Genomic DNA, 25,391 nt, shown 5'->3' on the forward strand with positions numbered 1-25,391 from the left:
TGGACCAGATGGTGAAATGTGCTGAAAAATGGCAGATGGAATTTAATGCAGACAAATGAGAGGTGTTGTTCTTTAGGAGGACCGGCCTGGGTAGGTCTTACACAGTGAGAAGTTGGGCATTGAGGAGTGTGTTAGAACAGAGGGAACTGGGAATACAGATCCATACATTCCTTGAAACTGATGTCATGGGTAGATAGGGTCATAAATAAAGCTTGTAACAAATAGGCCTTCATAAAGCAATGTGTTGAGTACAGGAGTTGGGATGTTATGTTGAAATTGTATAAGATGTTGTTGAGGCCTAATTTGGAGTATTGTGGCCAGTTTTGGTCACCTACCTACAGGAAAGATGGCAAGAAGAATGAAAGAATGCGGAGGAAAATTTACAAGGATATTGCTGGATCTTGAGGACTTGAGTTATAGGGGAAAATTGAGTAAGATAGACTTCATTTCCTACAACATAGAAGATTGAGGGGAAATTTGCTAGAGGTATACAAAATTATTTGGGGCATAGATAGGGTAAAGACAGGCAGGTTTTTTTCTGCTGAGGTTGGGTGAGACTAGATCTAGAGGTCATGGGTTAAAGGTGAAATGTTTGAGGGAGAATTCCTTCATTAAGAGGGTGGTGAGAGTGTGCAGCAAGCTGCCAGTGCAAGTGGTGGATGCAGGTTCGATTTCAACATCTAAGAGAAATTTAGATAGGTACTTGGATGGAAGGGGCATGGAGAGCTCTTGTCCAGGTGCAGGTCGATGGCACTAGGCAGATTAATGGTTCGGCACAGACTAGATGGACCAAAGGGCCTGTTTTTGTGCTATAGTGTTCTATCACTGTTTTAAATCCTGAACAGTTGAAGCAAAATATCCCTTCTGTATATTTAATTCCTCTTATAACAAAGCCTATATTCCAATGTGTTTTGTAATTACTATCTAAATACTGACAATGCTTTTTTTTGTCTTCAGGGTGCCCTTTTGATATGATGTGTATTCCAGCAACAATATAGTCTGTAAAGCACCATCCAGGTGTGAATTAAGACATCCATAGCTGTTATCTAAAAATGTGTGTTGTTCAGTATTGCCCGTGTTCCACTTTGTCTACCGGTAAGCTAAAAAGAATGATTTCTGCTCCTGTTCAAGCTGCGTCTCACCTTCAAATTTGGCTTTGATTAGGACAGTTTTGATTGAATCTGTTGATACAAAAGAGATCCCATGGTGAAGTTCTGTGGCAACCAACAGTTTAGTAAGTGCTAGTAAAATGAGAAAGAAAATGTAATAACTAGAGGGGTTCCTCAAGGAGAGTATCTCACTGAAACTTCAGTAGAAGATGCAGGAGCTGCAGCCTGGGAAGAATTTCAATCTTTGGATACTCTGAGGTAAAGCAAACTGCTTGTAATTTATGAAACCATTGCATTTAGGTTAATGAGAGTACAGTATCTTAATCTATCAAAGTTTACTTTCATATTAAGAGAGTGCGAGCTCCTAATTGAAAACCAATTGTTAAAAGCCTTGCAATTAACTTTACCACACAATCTCTCAGATTTATTAACAGGTAAACAATAAATAATTCAACACACACAACACGCTGGAGGAACTCAGCAGGTCGGGCAGCATCTGTGGAAACGAACAGTCAACATTTCGGGCCAAGACCCTTCGTCAGAACTGAAGAGGGAGGGGGCAGGGGCCCTATAAAGAAGGTGGGGGGTGTGTGGGAAGGAGAAGGCTGGTAGGTGCCAGGTGAAAAACCAGTAAGGGGAACGATAAAGGGGTGGGGGAGGGGAAGCAGGGAGGGGATAGGCAGGAAAGGTGAAGAAGGAATAGGAGAAAGCACAGTGGGTAGTAGAAGGAGGTGGAACCATGAGGGAGGTGATAGGTAGCTGGGGGAGAGGGCAGAGTGAAACTGGGATGGGGGAGGGAATTACCGGAAGTTGGAGAACTCAATGTTCATGCCAAGGGGCTGGAGACGACCCAGACGGTATATGGGGTGTTGCTCCTCCAACCTGAGTTTAGCCTCATCATGGCAGTAGAGGAGGCTATGTATGGACATATCCAAATGGGAATGTGAAGCAGAGTTGAAGTGGGTGGCAACCGGGAGATCCTGTCTGTTGTGGCGGATGGAGTGGAGGTGCTCGACGAAGCAGTTCCCCAATCTGTGTCGGGTCTCACTGATGTAGAGGAGGCCGCACCGGGAGCATCGGATGCAATAGATGACCCCAACAGACTCACAAGTGGTGTTGCCTCACCTGGGAGGACTGTTTGGGGCCCTGAATAGTGGTGAGAGAGGAGGTGTAGGGACAGGTGTAGCACTTACGCTTGCAGGAATAAGTGCCGGGTGGGAGATCCGTGGGGAGGGACGTGTGGACCAGTGAGTTGCGGAGGGAACGATCCCTGCGGAAAGCGGAGGGGGGTAGAGAGGGAAAGATGTGCTTCGTGGGGGGATCCTGTTGAAGGCGGTGGAAGTTGCGGAGGATAATGTGCTGGATCCAGAGGCTGGTGGGATGGTAGGTGAGGACAAGGGGAGCTCTGTCCCTGTTGTGGTGACGGGAGGGTGGGGTGAGAGCCGAAGTGCAGAAAATGGAGGAGATGCGGGTGAGGGCATCATTGATGACGACAGAAGGGAAACCACAATCCTTAAAGAAAGAGGATATTTGAGATGTCCTGAAATGGAAAGCACCATCCTGGGAGAAGATGCGGCGGAGATGGAGGAACTGGGAATAGGGAATAGTATTTTTGCATGTGGCAGGGTGGGAAGAGGTATAGTCATAGTCATAGTCATACTTTATTGATCCCGGGGGAAATTGGTTTTCGTTACAGTTGCACCATAAATAATAAGTAGTAATAAAACCATAAATAGTTAAATAGTAATATGTAAATTATGCCAGTAAATTATGAAATAAGTCCAGGACCAGCCTATTGGCTCAGGGTGTCTGACCCTCCAAGGGAGGAGTTGTAAAGTTTGATGGCCACAGGCAGGAATGACTTCCTATGACGCTCTGTGTTGCATCTCGGTAGAATGAGTCTCTGGCTGAATGTACTCCTGTGCCCACCCAGTACGTTATGTAGTGGATGGGAGACATTGTCCAAGATGGCATGCAACTTAGACAGCATCCTCTTTTCAGACACCGCTGTGAGAGAGTCCAGTTCCATCCCCACAACATCACTGGCCTTACGAATGAGTTTGTTGATTCTGTTGGTGTCTGCTACCCTCAGCCTGCGGCCCCAGCACACAACAGCAAACATGATCGCGCTGGCCACCACAGACTCGTAGAACATCCTCAGCATCGTCCGGCAGATGTTAAAGGACCTCAGTCTCCTCAGGAAATAGAGACGGCTCTGACCCTTCTTGTAGAGAGCCTCAGTGTTCTTTGACCAGTTCAGTTTATTGTCAATTCATATCCACAGGTATTTGTAATCCTCCACCATGTCCACACTGACCCCCTGGATGGGAACAGGGGTCACTGGTACCTTAGCTCTCCTCAGATCTACCACCAGCTCTTTAGTCTTTTTCACATTAAGCTGCAGATAATTCTGCTCACACCATGTGACAAAGTTTCCTACTGTAGCCCTGTACTCAGCCTCATCTCCCTTGCTGATGCATCCAACTATGGCAGAGTCATCCGAAGACTTCTGGAGATGACAAGACTCTGTGCAGTAGTTGAAGTCTGAGGTGTAAATGGTGAAGAGAAAGGGAGACAAGACAGTCCCCTGTGGAGCCCCAGGTAGTTATGAGAGTCAGGGGACTTGTAGGAGGTGTCAGTGGACAGTCTGTCTCCAGAGATGGAGACCGAGAGATCGAGAAAGGGGAGAGAAGTGTCCGAGATGGGCCAAGTGAATTTGAGGGCTGGGTGAAAGTTAGAAGCAAAGTCGATGAAATTGACAAGCTCAGCATGGGTGCAGGAAGCAGCACCAATGTAGTCGTCAATATAGCAAAGGAAAATTTGGGGAGCAGTACCAGTATAGGTTTGGAGCATAGACTGTTCCACATAATTCTCTATCTCCTGAGGAGATTGAGGTCCTTTAACATCTGCCGGACGATGCTGAGGATGTTCTACGAGTCTGTTGTGGCCAGTGCTATCATGTTTGCTGTTGTGTGCTGGGGCAGCAGGCTGAGGGTAGCAGACACCAACAGAATCAACAAACTCATTCGTAAGGCCAGTGATGTTGTGGGGATGGAACTGGACTCTCTCACGGTGGTGTCTGAAAAGGGGATGCTGTCTAAGTTGCATGCCATCTTGGTCAATGTCTCCCATCCACTACATAATGTACTGGGTGGGCACAGGAGTACATTCAGCCAGAGACTCATTCCACCGAGATGCAACACAGAGCGTCATAGGAAGTCATTCCTGCCTGTGGCCATCAAACTTTACAACTCCTCCCTTGGAGGGTCAGACACCCTGAGCCAATAGGCTGGTCCTGGACTTATTTCATAATTTACTGGCATAATTTACATATTACTATTTCACTATTTATGGTTCTATTACTATTTATTATTTATGGCAATTGTAACAAAAACCAATTTCCCCCGGGATCAATAAAGTATGACTATGACTATAACCAATGAAGAGGCAGGCATAGCTGGGGCCCATGCGAGTGCCCATAGCTACTCCCTTGGTCTGAAGAAAGTGGGAAGAGCCAAAAGAGAAGTTATTAAGTGTGAGTACCAGTTCCACCAACCGGAGGAGGGTGGTGGTGGTGGGGAACTGGTGAGGTCTATTGTCCAGAAAGTAGCGGAGGGCTTTGAGGCCTTCTTGATGGGGAATGGAAGTGTATAATGTTTGGACATCCATAGTGAAAATGAAGCGGTCAGGACCGGGGAACTGGAAATTATTGAAGAGGTGGAGAGCGTGGGATGTATCCCGGATGTAGATGGGGAGGGACTGAACTACGGGTGACAAAATGGAGTCCAGGTAGGCAGATACAAGTCCGGTGGGGCAGGAGCAGGCAGAAATTATGGGTCTACCGGGACAGTCAGGCTTGTGGATCTTGCGGAGGAGGTAAAACCGAGCTGCTGTTTGGCCTCAGTGAGGCAGACTACACTACTACGGCACCATCTTTGTCTGCGGGTTTGATGGTGAGGTTGGGATTAGTGCGAGAGAGTGGAGGGCAGTGCGTTCAGAGGGAGTGAGGTTGGAACAGGAGTGAGGAGTGGTGAAGTTGAGACTCAATAAATAATTCTGTTCATTTAACATTAAATTATTTAATTCCTCAGGGTAATCTGATAAATAGACGTGAAACTCTGTAGTTGGGCAAGTGAACAGCAAGTAGCAAAAAGATGTATTTAAATATGCTTTATCTGGTATATATTAAAAGGGTTTATCTGAAGCTACTTGGAGAACAATAATTGCATATTTGTAAAGCATTGATGTTATTGTAACTATTTTGACAGTGTAGTCATAAACAGAAGAGATTATGCAGATACGAGGAATTCTGCAGATGCTGGAAATTCAAGCAACACACATCAAAGTTGCTGGTGAAAGTCCTGATGAAGGGTCTCGGGGCCCGAAACGTCGACTGTACCTCTTCCTAGAGATGCTGCCTAGCCTGCTGCGTTCCCCAGCAACTTTGGTGAGATTATGCAGATTCTGGAAATCCAGAATAACACGCACAAAATGTTGGAGGAAATCAAGAGGTGCTGCCTGACCAAAGTTCTTCTTGCATTTTGTTTATTGTCAGTGTTTTACCCACGTTTCTTTCGTTTTTGTATGATGAAATTGAGTACGTGATAAGTGTTCACGCTGTTGTCACCAAAAACAAATTTTTTCTCACCCTTTTACCGTGTCAGAAGTTATCAGTCAAGATTTGTCCTGGAGATAATGAAGTTCTTAAACAATGAATACATTTTCAATTAATCCATTTAATAAACTAGTGAAACTTCTTTGAGATGTTTTTAGTGGTAACTAACCGTCACTCATAAAATCATGTCAGTGTTGAATGTAGCTGTGAATTAGTTTGTGGATCCAGAGGTAACTTATTAAACAATGTGATTGACAAGCGCATTGAGAGGGTAATTTTAGCCACCCATTTTACATATGTTTGATTTTACTTCAATAGAATATTAAATCAGACAGCTGTAAAGCAGTGGTCAATTCAACTCTGCAGCTTTTCAATTGGCAGGTTAGTTTAAAATTACCCATGTTTAAATGTGTTAACCAATCAAATGACAACATTTTGCTCACCTGATGTAAATATTTTGCCTTACAACAGCTGACAATACTGAAGGACAAAACAATGAATGAAGAAATAATTCATGAGTGGAATTATATAACAGTTTCTCAAAGAACAGGTAGAACAATTGCAGATGTGAAAACAGTATCTTTGTAGCAAAGACAACTATATATGATACAAACAGTAAACACGATGTATTTTTGCTGGTGCACTCCAGCAACAAATCAGCTGAACGATTAAACCTATAAACTTATTTTAGCTATGTCTTTTGTTTTCCTAAGAGGAGCAGTTCTTTCATCAGAAAATCTACAGTTGCAGGACACAGGCTGACAAATTAAGGCAGCAGTGTGTTGATGGCTATTCTTGTCCATTAACTCTTCTGAGCATGACCTCCCCACTGGGAGAATGGTGTGAAAGTTTCATTATTATAGTGTGTTGTTGAATCTACGGTAATTACTTGTAAAATTATTAGAAACAGATTTTTATGGTCTGTAATATATATCCTAATTATATAAAGATATAATTTTTATTTTTCTGCTTAATAGTGTTGGATTGGAGTCTTGACTATTTCATATAAGAAGCCTGATTCAAATGCATGTAATATTCCAGCCATTTTGAAAAATGGACGCAAACCTGTGTGGAAAATGTTCCTGAAATTACAATATATCTGACAAGCAAAGTCAGAAATTAATCATGAGAAGTAATTTTAAAGATAAAAAGGCTGAAATGCCATTATCAAAATATTTCCACAGGAAAACTAATGTAAATCTATTTTACTAGTTGGGCTACTGTTCATTCACTTTTAATAATACCATTTAATATTGCAGTTCTGTCACCAGCTTTGGATCTCCTGGACCTTATGGAGCCAGCTATGACAAGCAGTAATAAGACAAAGAAATCTGATGTTGCCTCAAGAAGTGAAGCAGCTAAAACTGCCTCCTTTAGAAAAGAGCCAGATGACACCGATCTAATCAAAGTAGAAATTGAGCAAAGTACTCAGAGTGTCAAATCCCCACATAGACCATCCCTGGATGCTGGTATGGACCAAATCAATCCTGAATTATTTCATTATATTCTGTGGTCATTAACATTATTTTAAGCTTCCCTGCCATGCTGCTTGATCATTTAAATTTTAGATGTCCTACATACAGTTCGCGTAAACTAAGCAACCATTTAAGAGAACAAAACTCTGGGTTGTATATGGTGACATATATGTACTTTGATTAAAAAATTTACTTTGAACTTTGAACCTAAATCTATAAAAGCTTTGAAATTTAACTCCAAGAAGGGTCCATAAATTGTCTATGATAGATACTGACATTTTCTGATTAATACTTGGAATTTTCTGAACATGACAATTTTTAATTTTGTATCTAGATCTCATTTTCACTTTTGTAATAAGATTTTCAAATGTAACTGTTGAACTACTTGGTAAATAAGATGAATAAGTTTTCTTGCAAAAAATTTACATGTATACATTTTCAGCTTTAATTTTATTAATATCCTTTCTTATTTCATAGGTCATAAATTGGGTGCTTTAATAGAAACACGTATATTTGTATATTTCTTGGGCAATATTGCAGCTTTATATTAGAAGTTTTTTTGTTACTAAACAAACAAATTTAGTTTTACTAGACAGAGAAAATGCTGGAATAAGTAATTGAACTTAAAGTACAACTAAAGGAAATTACTGCAGATACTTGAGATCAGAATCAGATACCAAGAAATTGTTCACCCTCTTTAGCACAATAAATATGTACTCTACGTAGTGCCAAGATTTACTCCCATATTGTGAGGGGTTTCAGAATTGGTCAAAGATGTATGAAAATTTCATGCTATAGTCAGGACCTTGAAGTAGTACTTGGAACTGCCACACCATTAATGTGTTAACTTCAGAGAAGTTATCATGCTTAAAGAATTCTCACAGCCACAGTATAAAACCAGAAAATCATTAAAGCATCCATCATTAGGGACCCCCACCAGCTAGGACCTGCCCTTTTCTCATTACTACCATCAGATGGTGTGGGAGCCTGAAGACACATGCATATTCTCTCACTCTCTTGTGCGATCTCTCTCTCTCCTGCGCGCTCCATCTCTCTCCCGCGCGCCCTCTCTCCCACTTGCGCGTGCTCTCTCTCCCTCGCGCTCCCCGTCTCCCCCTCCCCCTCTCCTTCCCCCCCTCTGTCCCTCTCGCGCCCTCCCTATATGTGTGTGTACACCTTCTTATAATTTATAGTATATTGTATGTATTGCTGCCACAAAACAACAAATTTCATGATATATGATTCTGATTCAAAAAAGATGTGGAGGAGAGAATAATTGGGGGAGGTGAGGTACTCTGCAATCTGCATGCACCTGCTGCAGTGAACTGACCGTTCTGATTCTGAAATTGCAGTAGGCTGTGTGCTGGTGATCTGTCCAGTGATCACTCTGTGCTTGTCATATATGATTACTTTAAAAGCAGGGAGCTCCATTGAGATATTAAATATCTTGCAATCAGTGAACAGCAAAGCGTGTGGGACACTAATGTGATGATACGGCCCCTCAACTTCATCTCGATTCCTAATTCTGCTAGACGGGGTGTAGGTTTTTAGGTTCCCTCCCCTCCCCCAACCCTAACTCCAGTTTATACCGGTTTGAGGAAATGTACAGCAGAACGTGTGGTATCATTAATTGCATGATTGGCACCAAGCAAATATTGGCCATGCTTAGATGGGTTGTGCCAAGATAGCTGTCCCACCAGCTGCCACTCAACCTGAAAGTTTCATCAGAGAGGTCCAGCATGTCTTTCATTGAAATATGGGCAAGTGTGATGAATTTTTAGGCTAGAAAATCCAGGACTAATTCAGCACTGATTGAAATTAACATTTTGGATTAACATTTATCAGAAGCACCAGACCTGATGCAAACAGGCCTGAAATGTTAAATTTACTAATTAAGCATTATAAGTTTTATACAGCACAGAAACAAGTCCTTTGGCCTAAAACATCAATGCCGATCTTTTTGTCCATCTGCACTAATCCTACTTGCCTGCATTAGGTTTGTACCCTTCTATGGCTTGTCTATTTAAGTGTTTGTCTGAATGCCTCTTAAATGTAGTAATTGTATATGATTCAACCACCTCTTCTGGCTTTGTGTTCTAGATATCTATCTCCTTTTTTGTGCTATGAAAAATCCCCTCAATTTCCTTCCTTGCACCTCAAATCTATGCCCTCTTGTTTTGATAGCCCTGCCATAGGAAAATTATTTTGACTATCTGCTTGATCTTGTGGCCCTCCATTGACCATGGGTGATGCATCCTGGCTGTCTATAGGATACGCAAGCCAGGGTAGCACGATACGGAGAGCGAGCTGTTGCCCGTGTAACAGGCTCTCCTTCTCCATGCAGTTGATGTATCCAGAGGAACAGCAGACGCCGACACAGTTTCTTACCAGCGACGTGTAGGACTGCCTTAGGGACACCAACTCCAGATTTTTCCTCTGGGCTTACTCCCAAAGCCTTCCCCGTGAGTGGGTATAGCCACAAGGCAGTGGCGGTTTGAGATGAGAGTTTTCCTTCTAGATAGCTGTCAACCACGCCTGACAAAGCCTCTCTGCTCAAAGCAAGTGGTTTTAAGGTGCCAGTAAGCTGCCTCCTTCACTTTAGGGAAAATAGCTATGTTTGTGCTGCAGTAGCCCATCCACTTCAAGGTTTGATGTATTGTGCATTCAGATCTGCTCTTTGGCCAACCACTGTTGTAATGTGTGGCTAACTGAGTTACTGTCACCTTCCTGTCAGCTTGAACCAGTCTGGCCATTCTCCTCTGACCCTTCTCATTACCAAGGCTTTTTCACCCACAGCAACTAACTGACGGGCATCTGTGAACTCATTTTCATGAACTTCAATCCTGAATGCTACTTGCTTACTTTTATTGTTCGTACAATTTATTTTTTCTCTGTCTCTGCACATTGGGTGTTTGACGGTCTTCTTTTGTTTTAATATGTTTTTTTTTGTTTTGTGGCTGCCTGTAAGGGGACAAATCTCAAGGTTGTATAAAGTATACATACTTTGATAATAAATGTACTTTGAACTTTGAGAACTGCCACTCGCTGGATGTCTTTTGTTTTTGTACTGTTCCCTGTAAACTCTAGAGATTATTGTGTGTGGAAAAACCCAGGAGATCAGCAGATTCTGAGATGCTCAAACCACCCCATCTGACACCAACAATCATTCCATGGTCAAAGTCACTTAGATCACATTTCTTCCCCATTCTTATATTTGGTCTGAACAACAACTGTACTTCTTGACCATGTCTGCATGCTTTTATTCACTGATTTGCTGCCACATAATTGGGTGTTACATACTTGCATTAATGAGCAGATGTACCTAATAAAGTGGCCACTGTGTGTAAAAGTCCATCCTATCCAATCTCTCCAGTGCATTGACATCTTTCCTTGGTCTGATGACTAGAACTGTCCTCTGTGCTTCAGGTGCAGTCTAACCAGTGCTTTGTAAAGTTGCAACACAATGTTCCAACACTTGCATTCCATGCCCTGACCAATGAAGGCAATCATGCTGTAGGTCTTTTCACCACCTTATCTACCCACGTTGCCACTTTCATGGGAACTGTGGAGTTGGTGCCCTAGTGGGTCTCTGTTCATCAACGTTCCTCAGTGGCCTAAAATACTATAAATGTCTCAATTTCCCAGATACATCAAACCTGACATGACTTGTCAGAATTAAATTCCATTTGCCAATACCCCACCCAACTTTCCACCCCATCTCTACCCTCTATTCATTGTTTTTATATCAGTACCAAATAAAGGTCATATATCTGAAATGCAAGCTCTGATAATAGAGCATAGAAAACCTACAGCACAATGTTGTGCCGACCATGTAACTGCTCTAGAAACTGCCTAGAATTTCCCTACCACATAGCTCTCTATTTTTCTAAGCTCCACGTACCTAAGAGTCTCTTAAAAGACCCTTTTGTATTTGCCTCTATCACCTTTGCTGGCAGTGCATTCCATGCACCCACCACTTCAGTGTGAAAAACTTACCTCTGACATCCCCCTTGTACCTACTTCCAAGCATCTTAAAACTATGCCCCTTCGTGTTAGCCATTCAGCCCTGGGGAAAGCCTCTGGCTATCGACATGATCAATGCCTCTCATCATCTTATACACCTCTATCATGTCACCTGTCATCCTCTGTTGCTCCAAGGAGAGAAGGCCAAGTTAACCTATTCTCATTAGGCATGCTCTCCAATCCAAGCAACATCCTTGTAAATATCCTCTGCACTCTTTCTATAGCATCCACATCCTTCCTGTAATGAGGTGACCAGAATGAGCATTTATAACATTTTCTGTTTTATTGCTGAGACTGACTTAACTAATTAGATATGCCATGAGCAAAAAAAAAATGGTGCTAAAATCCCCAGAGCCTATCCATAGGCTTTAGGTCTACCATGACTGTACTGAAGATCTATTTAATCCCATTTATCTGCATGCAATCCATATCCTTCATTCCCTACCTGTTCATATGTCTGTCTAAACGCCTGTTAAACATCGCTCTCCCCTCTTCCTGTTCCAGGCACCTCCCATTCTCTGAGTGGATCTCCTCTAAACATTCACCCTCTTGCTTAAACCTGTGCTTGTTGATATTTGACATTTCCACCAACTTGCGCCAAACTTTTCACTTCCTTTCTAATTAGGAAGTAAAAGATCTTAATTGAACACAAATGAAGATTTAATTATTACATAAAAAGTTAAAAATAGTCCAGATGCAGGGTCTCAACTCAAAACATCAATCATGCCTTTGCCTTCACAGATGTACTTCGAACCTCTGAGTTCTTCCTGCAATTTGGTTTTGCTTCAGTTGACAGAATCTACAGTTGCTTGTTTCTATTGTTTTTATTATTTTTGCTAAAAATAGCTCACTCCACTTACACATTGAAGATTTATGCTTTGTCAACCAAGAGAAGAAGTTTTTTTAAATTCCCTTGCCAGGCAATAACAATGTTTTTTTCAACTTTGTTTAGTTAGTATCCCACCACGTATAGAGAAGTGGGAAGAAGTGAATTTGCAGAGTGCAAAGACTCCTGAGGAACAATGGGTCACAGAAAGGAGATGTTCCAACAGGATTGCTTCACAAGAGTTCCTCTGGTAAATGTTCTTCTTATTAGTCTCTCTTTGCTGCAACCTAATCCTGTGACTGGAAGGTACCATATGCCTCTGAGATAAATAATCTGAGTTTTTCTCTTGTTCTTAGATCCACGAGAAAGCTCAGGTTCCCAAATCAGACTGAATATGAAACCTGCAATATTATTCTTTGTCACTTGTATAATAGAGAACTTAAAGTTAAATAATTTTAAATTCAAACAGCACAAGGTTTGAATGCATATCGCATTCACCTGCACATTCAGAGGGGAAAATGATGTTACAAAATGTCTTTGCGGGTGAAATCTTTTACACAAGTAGAACATCTGAACAAGATCTTTAAACAAGTATTTTAACCAAACTTGCATAGTATATGTGAATAATTTAAGTTTGCAACACAACAAACCTGAAATTTTGTTTTTCGCTATTATCTTACGTAATTTTTTCTCCATCAACTGAATGTTAATCACAAAAGAAACCACTCTCATTTCATCAAAATAGAGTGTCAATCCAACTGAGATGATTGTCTTTGGCAACATGAGGCATTAGCATCTCAACTCAATGTTGTACACTCCTTCCCATGTGTCATAGTTTTGACAGCAGTTGAACCAATTGAACTTAATTTAACTCAACTTAATTAGTTGAACTTAATTTGTGATGAAGTGGAATCAATATGTGAAATAGCTTTGCTCTTGTCTGTTGCAAAAAGGAGGATCTCCTGGTAGCTATCCATTTAGTTTGATTTCCTATTACTATTCTAATGTGTCCTTCACTGTCATGCTGAGACAAACTCAGGTTGGAGGAGCAACACCTCATATTCCATGTGGGTAGCTTCCAACCTGATGGCAACGACATTAATTTCTCCAACTTGCAGTAATTTCTCCCTCCTTCTCTCTTTTTCCATTCCCTATTCTTGTTCTCCTCCTCCTTCCCTTTCTTCCACGGTCTACGATGCTCTCCTATCAGATTCCTTCTACTTCATCTCATTACCTCTTCCACCTGACCCCTCCCAGCTTCTTCATCCCTCTCCCCTGCCCTCTCACCTTCCCCCACACCTGGTTTCACCTAGCACATGCCAGTTTGTCCTCCTGTTCCTCCTACCACCTTCTGAATCTGGCTTCTGCCCCCTTCCTTTCTCGTCCTTATGAAGCGTCTCAGTCCGAAATGTTGACTGTTTATCCCGCTCCATAGATACTGTCTGACTTGCAGAGTTCTTGCTGCCTTTGGTGTCCAAGGTTTCCAGTATTTGCAGAATCTGTTTATGAAATAGCCCTTATTTTGTGATTGGTTTATCTTCGTACCAAAACCCGGCTGTACATGAGAACAGAAGGAGTCACTGTTTTATGAGATGAATAATGTCCATTACCTCCTCTGTACCTTTATTCTGCACCACTTGATAAGATTACCCACAAAAATCCATTAATGATGGTCTTAAAATCTAGTTGATCATACAGCCACATCCTTATTAAACAAAAGTTCCAAATTTTATTGGAACTTATTTTCTAACTGTGCCAGCGTTAATCTTAAGATTTTATTCATTTGATTTGAACTTCACAATAAGTTGTATTTTACTCTTTTAGCTTTCTAACTGCCATACATTCCATGGCAGAGGTCCACCTGATACTGATTCCTGTTGACTAAACCAGCTCGATTCTGGTTTGAAACTGAGCCACTTACTAGTAGAAAGATACTAACTAATATTGGAGTTTTCTCAGTGCACCTAATATTATCTGTTCTCTTGTTGATTCTCAAACACCTTGAATAGATATTGGTCCTCAATTTTATATGCTAAATATACAGTTAACTGTTGTATGTTTTACTGTACTCTGAAACTTCTGAAGCAGACACTCCCACTCTGTCCCCCTCCTCCACCTAACTACATCTCATATTCGTCCATATGATGTGTGAATTTCTTCCTCTTGTTTACAAAAAAAAGGCAACTATTTGTATATGCAATGGATTCCAGTTAATTAGGCCATCTGGTTAATCTGGGGAGCCAATTATTTGGGACAACTCTTAAAGAACAAAAACGAATTGAAAACCTTGCTTTTATTCATTCCCTTTGTTTACTTGGGACACTATGTTGCTTAACTGGGGCAGGATTGTGAGTTGCTGACCAGTTTACAAATAGTCTCGGTTGCATGTACTTGCGTGACCATTGGATGTTATACTGTGTTTAGAACAAATAGTTTGCTAAATAGCATCAGTTGTGTGTGTTTGTGTTCAAACAGAAGTGATTTTTGTCTCTGATAATTGGTGAGAAATAAGCAGTAGGTCTATTCAGAACTGTTCTGCTGGCTTCGGTTTCAAGCGTTCAGACTTGGAAATGCCAGAAACGGCTGGGAGTGAGAATGAAATGATTTCACTACTTCCACAAGTTAGAAGAATCTGAAGGTATCAACGATAACTTGAATGTTACAATGAAAATGAAAATTTGGAAGATCCAATCATTGATAGCATTGTATGAAGCCTGTCCTTCAAATGCACTTGGTGTCCGTGCTGATTTTGTTCATTTACAGTGAAGCAAGAAAAAATGGCAACATACACTGGATGAATTTCTCCGTTGACTATTAGCAGCAAATACACAGTTTTATAATGCATTAGTACTATTGGATCAAATGGTTCCATTTACTATCAGAGAATGTATACAGTGAACAACCTGAAAGACTTGTCTTTGCAGACACCCACGAGAAACAGAACCCCAAAAGGATGAACAAAAGAAAAACGTTAGAACCCCAAAGCCCCCTCACCCTCATGCAAGCAGCAGCAAGCATCGGTCTTCCCCCTCCCCCCTACCCATTTCAGCAAAAAGCATCAGGACCCACCACCCACCAAGCATCAGCAAAACACCCAGAGACCACGATCTGCAGTCAACAAAAACCATTGTTTACCCGACAGTTTGACATTCCACGGGCTCTCTCTCTCTCTCTCTCTCTCACACACACACACACACACACACACACTAACAACACATGGAGAGATATCACTCATGTTCACAGTGAAAGGGGAGACTGACAGTCTGCCGCGTCACTTTTCCGTATATCCGCCACAACGAAATGCTGATGTTCCATCTCCCGCAATGCCTCAGTTCGTAACACTGGCCTGGAATCAGTCATCCACAGGGCTGCATAGTGTTCTAATTTGTTCTGTATTTTATTTAGATACATAATTTGTTACATTGTTTGCCTTTTTTTATATACCTTTTTAGCTATTTCCGTGAAATTTCAGCTCAGTAGGGCAGTTGTGTTACTATGTCAAAAATGTACTGGTCCCAAAGTGTCCCAATTGACGATAAGACCATAAGCTGTGGAAGCAGAAGTAGGTCATTCGGCCCTTCGAGTCTGCTCCACCATTCAATCATGGGCTGATCCAATTCTTCCAGTCATCCCCACTCCCCTTCCTTCGCCCCATACCCTTTGATGCCCTGGCTAATCAAGGACCTATCTATCTCTGCCTTAATTACACCCAATGACTTGGCCTCCACAGCTGCTCGTGGCAATAAATTCCACAGATTTACCACCCTCTGCGCCGGCCGGTGGCGTAGTGGCATCAGCGCCGGACTTCGGAGCGAAGGCTCCCGAGTTCGAATCCAGCCAGCTCCCTTGCACGCTTTCCATCCGTGCTAGGTTGAGTGTTGAGCTAGCAACTCAGCCTCATAAAAATAAGAAAGCCTGCTAAAAAAACGCCATTCTGACGGTGTGCCGATGACTTCACTCGGAGTTAAGGGCTTTCTTCTCTGACTAAAGTAATTTCTCCACATCTCAGTTCTAAATGGACGCCCTTCAATCCTGAAGTCGTGCTTTCTTGTCCTGGAATCCCCTACCATGGGAAATAACTTTGCCATACCTAATCTGTTTAGGCCTTTTAACATTTGGAATGTTTCTATGAAAACCCTCCCATTCTCCTGAACTCCAGGGAATACGGCTCAAGAGCTGCCAGATGTTCCGCATACGGTAACCCTTTCATTCCTATAATCATTCTTGTGAATCTTCTCTAAACCCTCTCCAATGTCAGTGTATCCTTTCTAAAATAAGGAGCCCAAAACTGCACACAATACTCCGTGTGGTCTCAGGAGTGCCTTATAGAGCCTCAACATCACATCCCTGCTTTTATATTCTATACCTCTAGAAATGTATGCCAAAATTGCATTCGTCTTCTTCACAACCGACTCAGCCTGGAGGTTAACCTTTAGGGTATCTTGCACAAGGACTCCCAAGTCCCTTTGCACCTCTGCATTTTGAATTCTCTCCCCCATCTAAATAATAGTCTGCCTGTTTATTTCTTCCACCAAAGTGCATGACAACATTGTATTTCATTTGCCACAACTTTGCCCATTCCCCTAAACTATCTAAGTTTCTCTGTTTCCTTAACCCTACCCACTCCAACACCTATCTTTGTATCATTGGCAAATTTAGCCACAAATCCATTAATACCATAGCCCAAATCATTGCCATACATCGTAAAACGCAGCTGTCCCAAAACCGACCCCTGTGGAACTCCACTGGTAACCGGCAGCCAGCCAGAATAGGATCCCCTTATTCTCACTCTCTGTTTTCTGCTGATCAGCCAATGCTCCACCCACACTGGTAACTTTCCTGTCATTTCATGGGCTCTTATCTTGTTAAGCAGCCTCATGTGCAGCACCTTGTCAAAGGCCTCCTGAAAATCCAAGTACAATACGTCTACTGCATCTCCTTTGTCTATCCTGTTTGTAATTTCCTCAAAGAATTGCAGTAGGTTTGTTGGGCAGGATTTTCCTTGCAGGAAACCATGCTGGCTTTGGCCTATCTTGTCATGTGCCTCCAGGTACTCCGTAATCTCATCCCTAACAATCCATTCCAATAACTTTCCAACCACTGATGTCAGGCTAACAGGTCTATAATTTCCTTTCTGCTGCCTCCCACCCTTATTAAATAGCGAAGTATGATTTGCAATTTTCCAGTCATCCGGTACAATGCTAGAATCTATTGATACGTGAAAGATCATCGTTAATGCCTACACAATCTCTCCAGCTACTTCCTTCAGAACCCAAGGGTGCATTTCATCAGGTCCAGGAGATTTATCTGCCCTCAGACCTTTAAACTTCCTGAGCACCTTCTCACTGCACATAGTTCACATTCCTGACACTTCTGAATGTCCGGTATACTGCAGTTATCTTCCACTGTAGAGACTAAGGCAAAATACGCATTCAGTTCCTCTGCCATCTCTGCATCTCTCGTTATAATATCTCCAGCGTCATTTTGCATTGGTCCTATCTACTCTCAACTCTCTTTTACCCTTTATATACTTAAAAAAGCTTTTAGTATCTTCTTTGATAATTAGTCACCAGCTTCCTTTCATAATTCATCTTTCCCTTCCTAGTCATAGTCCTAGTCATACTTTATTGATCCCGGGGGAAACTGGTTTTCATTACAGTTGCACCATAAACAATTAAATAGTAATAAACCATAAATAGTTAAATAGTAATATGTAAATTATGCCAGGAAATAAGTCCAGGACCAGCCTATTGGCCCAGGGTGTCTGACCCTCCAAGGGAGGAGTTGTAAAGTTTGATGGCCACAGGCAGGAATGACTTCCTATGACGCTCTGTGTTGCATCTCAGTGGAATGAGTCTCTGGCTGAATGTATTCCTGTGCCCAACCAGTACATTATATAGTGGATGGGAGACATTGTCCAAGATGGCATGCAACTTAGACAGCATCCTCTTTTCAGACACCACCGTGAGAGAGTCTAGTTCCATCCCCACAACATCACTGGCCTTACGAATGAGTTTGTTGATTCTGTTGGTGTCTGCTACCCTCAGGCTGCTGTGCCAGCACACAACAGCAAACATGATAGCACTGGCCACCACAGACTCGTAGAACATCCTCAGCATCGTCCGGCAGATGTTAAAGGACCTCAGTCTCCTCAAGAAATAGAGACAGCTCTGACCGTTCTTGTAGACAGCCTCAGTGTTCTTTGCCCAGTCCAGTTTATTGTCAATTCGTATCCTCAGGTATTTGTAATCCTCCACCATGTCCACACTGACCCCCTGGATGGAAACAGGAGTTACCGGTACCTTAGCTCTCCTCAGGTCTACCACCAGCTCCATAGTCTTTTTCATATTAAGCTGCAAATAATTCTGCTCACACTATGTGACAAAGTTTCCTACCGTAGCCCTGTACTCAGCCTCATCTCCCTTGCTGATGCATCCAACTATGGCAGAGTCATCCGAAAACTTCTGAAGATGACAAGAGTCTGTGCAGTAGTTGAAGTCTGAGGTGTAAATGGTGAAGAGAAAGGGAGACAAGACAGTCCCCTGTGGAGCCCCAGGTCCTAATGACCTTCTTAGTTTCCTTCTGCAAGTTTTTAAAAGCTTCCCAATCCTCTATCTTCCCCTAGCTCTGGCTTCTTTGTATGCCCTCTCTTTTACTTTTACTTTGGCTCTGACTTCACTTGTCAGCCACGGTAGTGTCCTTCTTCCCTTTGAAAATTTCTTCTTATTTGGATTATTTATGTCTTGCACTTCCCTCATTTTTCGCAGAAACTCCAGCCATTGCCGCTCTGCTGTCCTTGCAAATGTTCCTTTCCAGTCAACTTCGGCCAGTTCACCTCTCATGCCATTGTAATTACCTTTATTCCACTGAAATACCGACATATTGGATTTTATTTTTTCCCTCTCAAATATCAATGTAAACCCGAAGCTGGGGAGACCGTTTTGCCAAACACCTCCGCTCTGTCCGCCAGAAAAAGCAGGATCTCCCAGTGGCCACACGTCCCATTCCCTTTCTGATATGTCTCCACAGCCATCTCTACTGTCAAGATGAAGCCACACTCAGGTTGGAGGAACAACACCTTATATTTCGTCTGGGTAGCCTCCAACCTGATGGCATGAACATTGACTTCTCAAACTTCCGTTAATGCCCCACCTCCCCTTCATACCCCATCTATTATTTATTTATTTATTTATTTTTCTCCTTTTCTCTCTCTCTCTCTCTCTCTTCTCCCTCTGTCCCTCTTACTATAACTCTTTGCTCATCCTCTGGTGCTCCCCCCCCCCCTTTCTCCCTAGGCCTCCCGTCTCAAGATCTTCTCCCTTCTCCAGCCTCGTATCCCTTTTGCCAATCAACTTTCCAGCTCTTAGCTCCATCCCTCCCCCTCCTGTCTACTCCTATCATTTCGGATCTCCCCCTTCCCCTTCCAATTTTTAAATCTGTTACTATCTCTTCTTTCAGTTAGTCCTGACGAAGGGTCTCGGCCCGAAACGTCAACTGTACCTCTTCCTGTAGATGCTGCCTGGCCTGCTGCGTTCACCAGCATTTTTTATGTGTGTTGCTTGAATTTCCAGCATCTGCAGATTTCCTCATGTTTGAGAGATTAAAGAGAGTCGTCTTGGAGAGCACTTAACTGCAAAAATGTACCAGCAGTGTTTTCAATACCCTGCCAACCCCTGGTATCCTCCCACGGTCCAAATAATGTTTATTAATAAGTTCAATAAAGTTCATATTAAATTCAAATTTTATTAGTAATGTGTAAAAAAAAATTCATTCAATACATATTAAAAGCTTTACAGCATAACTATTATGCATATACAAAATAAATGAAATGTGAAGGAAGGTCAGCATCCAGGAAGCACATTTTAGAACCATGATGATGCAAAATTTCCACTGTTAACTTTGCCAGAGTCTGCAGTGCAACCCAAGTACAGGAAGGAAAGTGAGGTGAAAAAATATATCTTCAATAATATTTAAAAATATTTCTGGAAAAACTGAAGTTGCACATGAAGATTATGTTAAAGTCTTGGTTCAAGGGATATTAGAAGATGTAATGATAGACAACTATTACAAAAGACGACAGATGCTGGAATCCGGAGTGAAAATAAACAAATTGCTGGAGGAATAGAGCAGGTCAAGCAACATCTGTAGAGGCAAAAGAAGGGAGTTCTGAGGCAGGGTCACGTCCCAAAGCTTTGACCAAGCCTATGCCTCACAGATGCTGCTTGACCCACTACGTTCCTCCAGCAGCTTGTTAGTTGCCATTTTAACACTGGACAACTTTCACTCTAAGAGTGTTAACTGATCTGCATGTACTTTCAATATGTAGTGCTTTTGTTTCTTTAATGAAATTCATTTTCAAGAAAGCAGGTGAGGGCAACAACTTTATTTATTTTATTCATACTTCAAGATTGTTTAATGTCATTTCTTGTACACAAGTGTAAACGAGAATGAAATAATTGTTACTGCAGATCTGGTGCAGCACACAAAAAACACAATAAGATAAAGAGAACAATAATAAAAAAAACTATAAATATAAATACATAAGACCATTGTCCAAGTTAAATGGCAAAAGAAAGACTTGATATTTGTCATTGCAGGATTAAATTTATTTGAGCTGTAATTACAATACTAAAGGCATTTCTTAGATGGTTATTGACCATTTCGTGAGAAAACTATATAAACATATGGGTTCTGGATCACACCAGATTCCAACGGAACCATTGTACTCATCCATTTAAACAACAGTAGCTCTGTACTTCTATAATGAGCCGTCTCATCTGAAATTTCTGCCCTATAACCGATTTAGAAAGTAGAATCTGTCCGTTTATTTTCCCACTCCTATTCTGGCTAAAATTTCTCAATGTCTGCATTGGAGGTCAAGGACACCACACCATGTTAGACCTGGCACAGGATTCGATACCTCTTATTATCAGCTCTGAACTGTCAGACTAACAATGAGAAAGTAAAGATTAAAGATTATATCGCCTTAGCTTAATGCTTTTAAATATTTGTGTATTTTAACTAACATTTACTAAGAGCTTTAACAATGTGTTAATTTATTTCAATTGTTTACTTCAATTTTGGTCTTGTGGGCTGATTCCTCCAGCAGGGAATTGCTGCCTACGGTCCCTCATCACTTTACTTAACATTGCCTGGAGGACATAGCTAACTGGCAGTGTGCATACCAGAGTAGGGAAGTACTCTTTTAGAAGTAACAAGGCTTCAGGCAGTACTGTGAGATAGTCATTTTTAACTCATCCTTAGCAGATGACAAAGTTGAGGATGGGCATTGCTGGCTATAACTGATTTTTAACAGGTTCTCATCTTTGACTGGGGACTATTAGCTAAACTTAACTAAAACTATTTTTAAAAATAGGTAACTAATTAATGCAGTATTATTTTTGAAGATATATTATGATGATAATATATGAAGATAATTTATTTTATGTAAAGTACTCATTAATATTTCTGCCATACACAGCAGGTCCCAAATAAATTCTCACTGGCTATTCTTCAATACGTCAAGAAGAGAGGCAATTCACTCAATCTTCACAACTGAAAAAATTTTCCATTACTTTCAAAATTGTTTACAACCTTCTTTTGATGATTCTTATAAGTATCTGATGAAAATCTTAGCCAGCTTCTGGCTACAAATAACTGGTAATTTTGTTATTTAATTGGAAAGTACATATTGTTACCTGCATCAAATATTTAAGTATGGAAACAATAAAAATATTTATGATACCATACAGGTCTACAGAAAATAAGGTCCAATCTGAGGCTGTAACAGGTAAAACTGCAACAGAACTGCATTCATCATCAACAGAACTGGAACAGATACCAACAACACAGGTAACATAAATTTCGATTATATATCAAGAATAGATTTCAATAAAATGTGTAACAATTGTGCAGTATTTTGTGTTTAGAAATGTACAGTGACCTTCTCAGGACATGTGGCCAAAACTAAATGATGGTTTTGACATCTGTGTGTCAATTTTAACTCTCTGCAGTGGCTTTGGAGTGGGATGGCTAATAACTCTTAAAACACTCTGAAGTTTGAGATCAGGCCATTTTAACAGCAGGGCTCATTTGCATTTGGCCTCCTGGGTGAACCCTGGAAAAACAGCTAGCTGCTTGCAAGCAGAAGTGGATTTGGGCAGGAGATCTAATTTCAAACAGCCTAGTGTGAATGAGCTGCATTTTTACAATAATCTGCTGGTTTCATGGTCTTTTTCACTTATTTAGCTAATTAACTATTCTAATTAGAAAATCAGAATATTTGTAATTTAGTTTTACTTACAGTCATGCAATTATTAAGTACTACATTCACTCAAAAATAGGTTGCATCCCAAACTTTTACCTGATTTAATGTGGCTAAATACATAAAGTGATAAAGTAGACGTACAGCATATTTGCCTTTATAGGTCGGGGTACTGAATATAGAAATTGGAAGTCATGTTGCAGCTGTAAAAAAAACTTTGGTTAAGTCACACTTGTGTGCAATGCAGTGCAGTTCTGATTGTCACATTATGGAAAGGATGTATAAACTTTGGAGAGGGTGCAAAGGACATTCAGCAAGATGTTACCTGAATTAGAGTTCATTAGCTATCGGCAGAGTTTGGACAAATTTGGATTGTTTTCCCTGGAGCAGCAAAGGCTGAGGGGCGACCTGACAGAAGTTTGTAACATTATGAAGAGCATGGATAAAGGGTGGAAATGCCAAATAGTAGAGGGCATAGACTTGAAAGTTCAAAGTAAAATTTATTATCAGAGTACATACATGTAACCACGTACAACCCTAAGATTCTTTTTGTGCAGGCATACTTGGCAAATCTATAGAACAGTAACAGTGAACTGTAAACATCAGGAACTGTTAACTGTAAACAAACTATGCAAATACAGATACAAATAAATAGCAATAGATAACGAGCATGAAGTAACAATATAACAGAGTCCTTAAATGAGTGTAGCTATCCCCTTTTGTTCAAGAGCCTGATCATTGAGGGGTAGCAACTGTTCTTGAACCTGCTGGTGTGAGTCCTAAGGCATCTATACCTCTACCTGATGATGGCAGCAGCGAGAAAAGAGCATTGCCTGGGTGCTGGGGATCTCTGATGATGGATGCTGCTTTTCTACAGCAACATTTCATGTAGATGTGCTCAATGGTTGGGTGGGTTTTACCCATGATGCACTAGGTCAGATCTACTACCTCTTGTAGGATGTTCCACTCAAAGGCATTGGTGTTCCCATACCAGGCTGTAATGCAGCCAGTCAACACTCTTTCCACCACAAATCTGTAGAAATTTCCCAAGGTTTTTGATGACATGCTGAATCTCTGCAGACTCCTGAGGAAGTGGAGTTGCTGTTGTGCGTTCTTTGCAGTTGTTTGTCATATATATTAATGATCTGGATGATGGGGTGGTAAATTGGTTTGGTAAATATGCAGATGATACTAAGATAGGTGGTGTTGTGGATTATGAAGTTGGTTTTCAAAGCTTGCAGAGAGATTTAGACCACTTAGAAGAGTGGGCTGAAAGAAGGCAGATGGAGTTTAATGCTGATAAATGTGAGGTGCTACATTTTGGTAGGACTAATCAAAATAGGACATACATGGTAAATGTAGGGCATTGAAGAATGCTATAGAACAGAGGGATCTAGGAATAATGGTGCATAGTTCCCTGAAGGTGGAATCTCATGTGGATAGGGTGGTGAAGAAAGCTTTTGGTATGCTGGTCTTTATAAATCAGAGCATTGAGTATAGGAGTTGGGATGTAATGTTGAAATTGTAAAAGGCATTGGTGAGGCCAAATTTGGAGTATTGTGTACAGTTCTGGTCACCGAATTATAGGAAAGATGTCAATAAAATTGAGAGAGTACAGAGGAGATTTACTAGAATGTTGCCTGGGTTTCATCTCCTAAGTTACAGAGAAAGGTTGAACAAGTTGGGTCTTTATTCTTTGGAGCATAGAAGGTTGAGGGGGGACATGATAGAGGTATTTAAAATTATGAGAGGGATAGATAGAGTTGACGTGGATAGGCTTTTTCCATTGAGACTGGGGGAGATTCAAGCAAGAGGACATGAGTCGAGAGTTAAAGGGCAAAAGTTTAGGGGTAACAGGAGGGGGAACTTCTTTACTCAGAGCTTCCAGCAGAAGTGGTTGAGGCAGGTTCGATGTTGTCATTTAAAGTTAAATTGGATAGATATATGGACAGGAAAGGAATGGAGGGTTATGTGCTGAGTGCAGGTCGGTGGGACTAGGTGAGAGTAAGAGTTCGGCAAGGACTAGAAGGGCCGAGATGGCCTGTTTCCGTGCCGTAATTGTTATATGGTTATATGATGGGTCCAGGAGGGTCCTCTGAGATAGTGACACCCAGGAATTTAAATTTACTAACCCTCTCCACCTCTGATCCTTTGAGTACTGGCTCATGGACCATTGGTTTCCTTCTTCTGAAATTGAGGTGAAGTTTAAAGGAGATTTGAATGCATGTTTTTCACACAGTGTGGAAGGTGCCTAGGATATGTTGCTGGTGAGGTGATGGAAGCAGATGTTGTAGTGACGTTTAAAAGGCATTTAGAAAGACAAGGAATGGAGTGATGTAAACATGCAAGTAGGTAGGATTAGATTAAATTGACATCACAGTTAGCACAGACATTGTGTGTTGAAGGATCTCTTGTACTGTACACTTCTAAAGATGTCCTTTAAATTAGAATTTAGTTTCTACTGTGCTTCCCCAAGTTAATAATTATATTGCTTATGACAGTCAATTTAAATATTAGGTAAATCTTTAAAAAGCGCATGTTTTTAAAATGGAGTTATTTTCATTACAGCATATACTAATGTTGTGTTCCTGTCACACTAGAATCGAATGACCAAGGAACAACGTTGGGGAAGTGCACTACTAACTCGAAACCAGTCAACAGAGGAAGAGTTTGAAAGAGCAAAGGCAGCAGTTGAGGTTTCTGAATTTCTCCCTCCTATTTTTTTCTGACATTAGAATATAGAAATTAACAGTGGAATTCTTTGCAGCTTAGAAATATAAGAAGTACATTAGCCCGTAACTTAGGTTACAATGTGGCACCGTTTTTGGTGCTGGGCAATCCACTCATACTTTATTTTTCCAAATGAATTGGAAGGTGGAGACTTTCATGCTGGTTTAGCTGTATTTGCAATTTGAGTTCTGGTTCTTTTGTGAGTCTTTAACACCTAACACACACAGGACTCCAGATGTCTATTCCAATGGCAAACAATATGTAATGTCTGCACAAACAGGCAATCTCATCTGCCTCTGTGAAATTTAAAGGTGGATGGTGAACTAGTAGGGTAAACTGGACTCTTGAC

At 41.3% G+C, this 25,391-nt stretch overlaps 1 protein-coding gene across 5 annotated transcripts in view; it reads left to right on the forward strand.

The window, feature by feature from the left end:
- Positions 1-25,391, forward strand: part of pex5la (peroxisomal biogenesis factor 5-like a) — a 178,671-nt gene that overhangs the window by 125,008 nt on the left and 28,272 nt on the right. For 3 of the 5 annotated variants that reach the window (XM_063045753.1, XM_063045754.1, XM_063045755.1), the window contains 4 exons: positions 6,984-7,193; positions 12,175-12,298; positions 21,801-21,900; positions 24,913-25,008. In XM_063045753.1, the coding sequence (XP_062901823.1) occupies positions 6,984-7,193; positions 12,175-12,298; positions 21,801-21,900; positions 24,913-25,008 (530 nt within the window). Of the gene's footprint in view, positions 1-951; positions 1,018-6,195; positions 6,275-6,983; positions 7,194-12,174; positions 12,299-21,800; positions 21,901-24,912; positions 25,009-25,391 lie in introns of those variants that run through there. The other 2 variants (XM_063045756.1, XM_063045757.1) reach the window with 2 other exon arrangements.

This window comes from Mobula hypostoma, chromosome 4 (genome assembly GCF_963921235.1).
Source record: "Mobula hypostoma chromosome 4, sMobHyp1.1, whole genome shotgun sequence".
Taxonomy (NCBI): domain Eukaryota; kingdom Metazoa; phylum Chordata; class Chondrichthyes; order Myliobatiformes; family Myliobatidae; genus Mobula; species Mobula hypostoma.